The sequence below is a fragment of the Thunnus thynnus genome, chromosome 5 (genome assembly GCF_963924715.1).
Source record: "Thunnus thynnus chromosome 5, fThuThy2.1, whole genome shotgun sequence".
Taxonomy (NCBI): Eukaryota; Metazoa; Chordata; class Actinopteri; order Scombriformes; family Scombridae; genus Thunnus; species Thunnus thynnus.
Genome location: NC_089521.1, coordinates 27668622 through 27676879, shown reverse-complemented (window position 1 = coordinate 27676879; position 8258 = coordinate 27668622). Strand labels below are relative to the sequence as shown.

Here is an 8258-nt window from a genome sequence, read left to right as displayed (position 1 = left end):
ACAGGGCAAACAAAACAAAAAACAGACAAAACCAGTAAAGTAAATAACTCCATTTCCCATTTTAAACGTCAATCAGCTGCTTAAAAACTGAATTATAAAGAATGGAAAAAAAATAATAAATAAAATAAAGTAGCTAGTAATTTAAAAATGGTACTTCAAGGGTATAAAATCAGTGTAATTTATCTTTATTATTATTATTATTATCATTATTATTATTATTATTTTTGCACCGTTGGGGCGTTGAACGCGCACCAGTAGTGGGCGTGGTCAGACTCAGGAAGTGACATCGCAGCAGCCTCCTTATACGGAGCTCCTTCGCCTTTCTCCGGTTACTTGTAGGTTAAATCAGTTTCTGTTTCTTTCCACTAAAGGTTTCTCGCATATTTACCGGGACAGCGCCCTGCGGAGCTCAGCATGGGCACCGTCCATGCCCGGGTAAGGAAAAGTGCGCTAGACGTGTCAGCTAGGACTTTAACCTCTCTGTGTGTTCAGTCAGTTATGGGACTGTGCTGCAAGAAAAGGCCCAAACATACTGTACATGCAACAAGGTTCAGGCTGTCAAGCTCTGTGAGAAGATACTGAATGAATATCCCTGCCAAATGTGGCCGTTTTTAACTCTATAACTAACCGTGGAGACACTGTGTCTGCTGTGTGTAATTAGATGCTCTTAATGCCTCCACTCCCTGCAGTCAGCGTGTTTACTGCACTCTTACTACTTAGTGTTGTTAATACCATTGTGCTAATTGGTTATTCCTGTCCCTTCATCTTGGACAAGGCTTTTAGAGATACTGAGGTCATATATTTAGCTCAGAAACTGACAAAATGTTGTAAAATGATATCAGATAAGTCAAAAATATAGCTGAATGGATAGACAAATGTTGCTGCTTGTTGTTATTGTTCAATGGTTAAAATGGAGTATAAAAAGACAGAAAGCTTCATACTTTTCCTTTAACCTTCAGTCAGTTGGTTAAAGGAGTGGTTCACAGCTTTCTGTCTGTCTTAAAGGAATACTCAGGTTCCCTAATGAATGTTGAAATAGTTTTTTCTTGCTGTAATCATTCCTCCTGTTCATACTGACCATTAGAAGATCACTTCATAATGTATTCACAATGTAAGTGATGGAGGACAAAATCCACAGCCTTCTTCTGTACAAAAATGTATTAAAACGTTTATCTGAAGATGATATGAAGCTTCAGCTGTCCAAATTAGTCAAATTAAGTAGATATCTTTCAATGTTACAGTCTTCTTAGTGCCAAAGTCCCTCTTTTTGTTATTATACTTCCGCTGCAGCTCAACAGGGAAACACTGTCCGAGGAAATGCAAAGAGGGAATCTGATGCTAAAGAGACTGTAAATGTAAATGTGTTGATATGACTAACTCAGACTGCCGAAGGGATCATTTAACAGCCAGTATGAACAAGAGGGACGATTTCAGTGTTTATATGGACACCTGACTGTTGTTTTAAGACAGACTTTAAAAATTGAGAACCTGTCCATATAGCTATAAGCAAAAGCAAAAAGCTTTTTGTGTTTTGCTTTGCCACCAATCAATTGATAAAAAATGAAATAATACTTAATGTATTGTACTCTTCTGTTTATCTTTTACGAGCTTATTTTATTTTTTAACTCCTTCATTTTCCTATTTTTTGGTCTCAGCACAAATTTAATTATGTATATTTTTCCTGCACAACATTTCTCATTTTTGTCAGCATAGCTTCCATTTTCCTAATGCTCATATGATAATGAAATAGGCGTGTCACCCGCCAAACGTTAAAGTTTTACTTTAAAAATACAACATTTTATTAATTCATTCAACAGCTCAATTATATTTTCTTTTTATCTGCATATATTATGGTGTGACAGAAAGCAACTATTTTGATAAGTCATTCATCATATAACCTATTTTAACAACCAAAAATGTCAACTGGTTTAAGCTTCTCCTGATGGTCAGAGAAATACAAGACATTTGATGATGTCATCTTAGACCAAATGACAAATTCATTATTCAAGAAAGTAATTGGCAGATTCATTGGTTGTAAAAATAATCATTAATTGCAGCCCTAATCTGCTGCCAGTCATGTATCCGTGATGGAGAATAGTACATTCCTTTCAGTTTTATTTTACTTACTGCATTAATACCTTAAAAACAATTTTCGTGAACAAAAAAAAGTTATAATCAGCCTAAAAAACACATGTTTAATATGTGTTTGTCCTCATGATGTCATTATTAACCCCCCAAATTTTCTGAAATATTTCCAAAAACATGACCTCGGTGTCCTCAGTCGTTTCAACGGTTCTTATCTCGTAGTCCCTTAAGTTTTAATGAATTCACCATGCTGTTTTATCTGAAGTGTGCTCTTTGATTGTGATTAGTTTTTCCTCTCTCCTTCTTTGTGTTTCAGAGCCTGGACCCTCTGCCCATGCAGGGGCCTGAGCTGGGAGTTCACGCTGACGACATCGAGGCTCCAGACATTGAGCAGGAGCCAAAGCAAGAAGTTCTTGAAAACAAGGATGTAAGATCTGTGTTGTTTCACATATTTAATAACACAAGACTCTCACTAGATTACATTAATCTTGCACCTGTCTCCACACTCCCCACTATGGATTAAGGGGATTCCTAGTCTCATATCAATATCACATTTAACATTTTCAATTCAATTTAAAATAAATGTTTTTTTAATTTAATATTGGAGAAAAAAAAGCATAAACTGAAAAGGTAGCCAATTGTAGCTTTACTGGCATAAAAGTTGTCACACTTTCATAGACAGAGAAAACTGTCATAATATTTTTGTAATATTTTTTTCCATTTAAAATAATGTTTTTTACATTCTTGACGTGCTTTGTGTCTCCTGATTTCCAGGTTGTAGTCCAACAAGTGCACATAGACGGGCTCGGAAGAACCAAAGAGGACCTGTTGACTTATGAAATCGCAGACGTTTTCCGGGCAAAAAATTTAATTGATGTAGGTGCATGTAAACACAGACATACAAATACACTACAAGTACTTGTTATGACTGACATTAACATAAGGCTCACTGTGCTGTTTAAGGTAATGAAAAGGTCCCATGAAGCCCGACAGAAGCTGCTGCGTCTCGGTATCTTCAGAAAAGTTGAAGTTGTTATCGACACCTCACGAGGTACCGTCTATCACTGCACTGTTTAGAAACATAACTTTCTTATGATTATACATAGGCTCTTTGTAAATAATCATGCAAATTAGGATGATTAATTTTCTGTTTTGAACCATGAAATCCGGCCACTAATTGTCTATTACATACATCATCACATGAGATATGTGTTGCTGTTTTAAACAAACAATTTTGATTAAATGTCTGTCGTCCATTCCTAAGGTGAGGGTGCTCTTCCTAACGGCCTCGATGTGACCTTTGAGGTCACTGAGCTGAGACGGATGACGGGCAGCTACAACACCATGGTTGGAAACAATGAAGGAAGCATGGTGAGCGCCAGGATGGCTCAATGCAACATACACTTTTACACAGGCCACATACTGTTTTGGATCTTCTCACAGTGTTGTACTGGCCTCAACACACTGGCTTACCAATTTCTTTCTGTAAAGATAATTTCCAGTTTTGCAGCACTGGTGTAATTTTAGTGGTATACTTTATTTTGATAAAGGTATTAAACCTTGACTTAAATCTGTTCATGTTTTTGTTAGTTTATTAATTTGGTTGCAACTTAATGCAGAATGAATCTAAAGAAAACCAGCTCACTTTTTTGCTTAAATTACAGGTACTGGGCATGAAGTTACCTAACGTATTTGGTCGGGCAGAGAAAATGACCTTCCAGTTCTCCTACGGCACCAAAGAGACATCCTACGGCCTGTCCTTCTTCAAACCCCAACCGGGACACTTTGAACGAAAGTAAGATTTGTACGACTTCATAAAAGATATCTTGAGATCTAATCACCTAACCTTGAATTATTCCTTTGCTATATAAGTTCAAAATAATACCATCCATATATTACATGAATACATGAATGTTGATATAAAATATTTCATTAGGATTGCATTAATCTGTTTAATTACTGCCCTCTTTGGCATGGTGGTTGTGGTGGGACATTACATTTACATTTACCTTACATTTGGTACTTGAGCTTTAGATTTGGATCCATCATTTAGGAGGTTACGCAGTAACTATAGACAGACATATTGTGTAATCACAAAGGAATCCTAGCGGGGGATTGACGTTTCTTCTTCTCTGTTTTCACTTTCAGTGTCACAATCAACATGTACAATGTAACAGGTCAGTTTCCATGGAGTTCACTGAGAGAGACGGATCGAGGCATCTCTGGAGAGCTGAGCGTAAATATTTGTTCCTATTCGTGTGCCTATTTGTTCACCAACTAAAATGTTGTTTTTATTCTTAAATATTCTGTTTCAATTATATTCTGACATTAGTGACAAAATGAGCTAAAGAGGAAGCATGAAAATGTTCTGATAAGGACCTTGAAGTCCAGTTTTTGGCTAGAGGAAGGCCCCTAAAGTACAAAGAGTTTGGGCTTCCTTTTAGACTAATTGTCCTTATTGTAAATACAATCAACAATCATTCATGGAGAAATCCACAGTGAAAGAGGTGTTACTAATGGAAGTCTTTCCCAGAACTTCACAGAGCCTCTTATGTTGTGAGGAGAGTTGATATGTCACAAACATTGGTTGCTATATGCTCATTTACTGCATGGAATCCATATAAGCAAAATTGGTGCCATATTACTAGATATTATAAATGTGTCACAGCCTAACAGTACTTACATTTTCTACAGTTCTACAGTTTTATCTGTTAACTACCATATAGAAAGTCTTCATTATCTTTTGAAGTTTTAATAGTTAGAGGTTGCTATGTTGAAGGATGTTACTCGGTGATGCCTGTTCTCAGGAAGTTGACAAACTCTTGACAACTGCTAATCAAGGTTAAGAGAAAGCAGGAACAGCAAAAGCAAATTCTTCATCTCCAAATAGAGTCATAGAGTGCAATGAACATCCCATACTGATGATATAACACAGTGTAAGAATCTGAAGGTGGAACACAAAATGAGTCCTCATCAACCATACTCACAGTTCCACATGTGTTGGATTGTACTTTGTTTAACACGACTGCTGTTGTCATCTATCCACAGTTCCCTCTGTGGAAGACCAACCAAACCCTGAAGTGGGAGGGGGTGTGGAGAGAGCTGGGTTGTCTGGCTCGCACCGCCTCTTTTGCCGTCCGGGAGGAAAGCGGGCATTCTCTCAAGTCATCCCTTTCGGTATTTGCCATATAATTTACATTGGAGAATTTACGGCAGGCTTTGAATTAGCTGTGATGTTTCACAAAGCTGTGTATAATCAGTGGGTTCATGCCAAAACTGCTCTTCAGTGCTTAATTCAGGGTTTCTAAATATTTTGCTGACAACATTTCGTGACTTGTAGAGATTAGTGAATGGTGGATTTTAATGATGTTGAATTTCTTCAGCATGCCATGGTCATCGACACCAGAAACTCCTCCATTCTTCCCAAGAAAGGTGGCCTTTTAAAGATCCATCAGGTTTGTTGTTGATCACTTAGCCTCATAAGCCATTTGAAGATAATATGACTGATCTTGTGGACCTGGTTAATGGTTTGTGTTGTGGTTGTGTAGGAGCTTGCTGGTTACACTGGTGGAGATGCCAGTTTCCTGAAGGAGGACTTTGAGATCCAGTTGAACAAAACACTCTTCTGGGACTCGGTGAGATTATGCATTTTACATTTTAGCAATTTAGACAATTATATCATTGAAAGTCACTGAACACAGCAAACTGTTTTACTTTGTCAAAGCACAAGTATAAGATTATTTATGTAGATCATTTAAGGACTATGTAAAGAATGAACGTTTTTGTGCAACCAGCCTATGAAAGATAAGAAAACCAACTGTCTAACAAACTAATTTCCCCAAAACATGGTGTATTTCTTCTTTAGCACTGCATACATTTTGATTTACTTGAGTAAAATCTCTTGACTGTCTCTACCAGGTCCTTTCTGCCTCACTGTGGGGCGGTTTGCTCCTGCCCATTGGTGAGAAGCCAACAAGCATAGCAGACAGGTAGAGAAATCCAGTGTACCTTTTATCAACTAGATCAAGATGGCCTCTCAAATGTTGGTGCCTAGTTGTCTGTCTAGAGCTGCGAGCTACACCCATACAAATATCAGTTATCTACTTTGTCAACCTATATGTTTTCTGTTTTTGTGTCCACCTTCTAGGTTCTACCTGGGCGGCCCCACAAGTATCAGAGGATTCAGTATGTACAGTATGGGCCCACAGAGTGAAGGTGAGACATTAACTTGACTGAGTCGTTTGGTAACAAGACAAGAGTTTGATGGTTAATTGAAACCTTGTGTGCTGGGATTACTGGTATGGCAGGTGACTACCTGGGAGGAGAGGCCTACTGGGCTGGAGGCCTCCATCTCTACACTCCTCTACCCTTCAGACCAGGCAAGGGGGGCTTTGGTGACCTCTTCCGAACACACTTCTTCCTCAATGCCGGGAACCTTTGTAACCTCAACTATGGTGAGTAGTTGAAAACAGAATAAGTAGCCATGTAATGACAGTCAAGAGTTCATCTATGGAAGCAAATCATGCTATAATAATTTACATTATATCGGCAACTGGATACCAAAATTTCAAATGTAATCACTACTGAATACTCAATGTCGAGATTTAAATACCACAGAATTTATTGCACTGAAATATTTGACTTTGAAAAGCATCTTTCTCAATTAATTTGGTCTGAAATTCTCAATAGTCACTTTCAAGTTGTGCAATTTCATAAACTTAATTTTCAGTATATATTTATTTTAGAGTTCTCAAATTCAGATAGAAAATTCACGCGCCTAATATTCAAAAGTTGCTCTATTTCTATAAGCTGCAAGGTCTTGTGGCCTGATCGCATTTCCTTGGTGTCCCTTCTGTTCAGATCTGAATTTTACATCTTGAATTTTAGTATCTTAACTTGACCGAGTGTAGAGTTTTTGACTTGACTTAAATTTTTAGATTATTATTGAAATAGAGCAACTTGTACCTTTTTTTTTGAATAGAATTTGAGAACCCTAAAAGAAATATATTCTGTAAATAAAGTTTTTGAAAATGCACAATTTGAAAGTGACTATTGAGAATTTCAACATTAAGTATTCAGTAGTGATTCAATTTCACATTTTTGGTATTCAGTTGCTGATTTAATTCAAATTTTAAACATTTGGTAAGGATTTGCTTCCATTTTCATGTTTTATTGACCAGACCTTGACATGTAATGTATGTCCAAATTCAGTTGAGTGGGATTGGGTCAGTCAGACTTTCTATCAGACTTAAATGTGGTTCAGATTTTGGATATTGGGTCAACTTGTTTTCTGCCTGGTTCTTTTGCTCAGGGGAGGGGCCACAAGCACATTTGAAGAAACTGGCAGAGTGCATCCGCTGGTCTTATGGACTGGGTGTCGTGCTGCGTTTGGGTAACATTGCCAGACTGGAGCTTAATTACTGCATTCCCATGGGAGTCCAGAGTGGCGACAGGTAGAGTTTGCTCTCACACCTAATCTGCTTGGTGTGGTTTATATAAAGTCTGGTGTGTTGCTCATTAAACTGGTTCATTTAGACTGGTGGTAATGCTGCCAATCAAACACAGTTTTAGACCAAACAATCACATTGAGTTCACCAGAAATACATCATGCAGTGTCACTTAAATTAGTTTATTTGTGTGACCTGAGGGCCTATGTGTTAGGAATTATTTTATTTTAACTAGCTATTTTCAAGGCAAATAGAGTAAATATTGACCAATGTTAAAACCTTTCTTTATCACAGCTGGAAAACAAATCCTTCCAAAATAAACAAAAGCTTATTCAGTACAGTAATGTAGCACATTGTTCACACATTCCTCACACGTGTTCACTCTTTCAAAAGGTACACAGTCATTGTGAGTTTCCACTTCCAATGCACTTGAAATAATCAGATTATTTGTTTCTTTTGATAATGATTTTAATTGATTTTCTTCTCTCCTTTCAGGATATGTGATGGGGTCCAGTTTGGAGCAGGAATCAGATTCCTGTGAAACTGCAGTTCTTACATCTGGAGCTTCCTTGTGTTTCAACATGAGTTTTATGCCAGAAACATAAAGGGGAAAGTGGTTGTACAGAATTGTTTGTGGCGACTAATTAGTTCAATAAAAGTGTTTGCACTGACTTTTCATTTTGATGTTTATTTTTACTTGTTATTTGCTGTTAGAGGTTGACAGAG

General features: G+C 37.4%; 1 protein-coding gene across 2 annotated transcripts; it reads left to right on the top strand.

Annotated features, from left to right (window-relative positions):
* The first annotated feature begins 274 nt into the window (after positions 1–274).
* samm50 (SAMM50 sorting and assembly machinery component) lies at positions 275–8204 on the top strand. 2 transcript variants are annotated; one of them, XM_067590487.1, is made up of 15 exons: positions 275–435; positions 2402–2512; positions 2860–2961; positions 3049–3136; positions 3350–3456; positions 3750–3880; positions 4234–4321; positions 5134–5262; positions 5469–5540; positions 5634–5720; positions 6004–6074; positions 6233–6300; positions 6393–6539; positions 7397–7538; positions 8028–8204. In XM_067590487.1, the coding sequence occupies exons 1-15, from the start codon at positions 415–417 to the stop codon at positions 8071–8073; spliced, it is 1410 nt and encodes a 469-aa protein (XP_067446588.1). In that variant the 5' UTR covers positions 275–414; the 3' UTR covers positions 8074–8204. The 2 variants fall into 2 exon arrangements, with proteins under 2 accessions (XP_067446588.1, XP_067446587.1); XM_067590486.1 differs by having other exon boundaries at positions 6233–6302; positions 6386–6539.
* The last annotated feature ends 54 nt before the right edge of the window (positions 8205–8258 follow it).

Bases quoted from the DNA above. Each gene is read 5' to 3' on its own strand.
- samm50 (XM_067590486.1), top strand. From the start codon at position 415: ATGGGCACCGTCCATGCCCGG. The intron at 436-2,401 runs GTAAGGAAAAGT...TTTGTGTTTCAG, and splicing joins TGGGCACCGTCCATGCCCGG to AGCCTGGACCCTCTGCCCAT. The intron at 5,721-6,003 runs GTGAGATTATGC...TGTCTCTACCAG, and splicing joins AAACACTCTTCTGGGACTCG to GTCCTTTCTGCCTCACTGTG.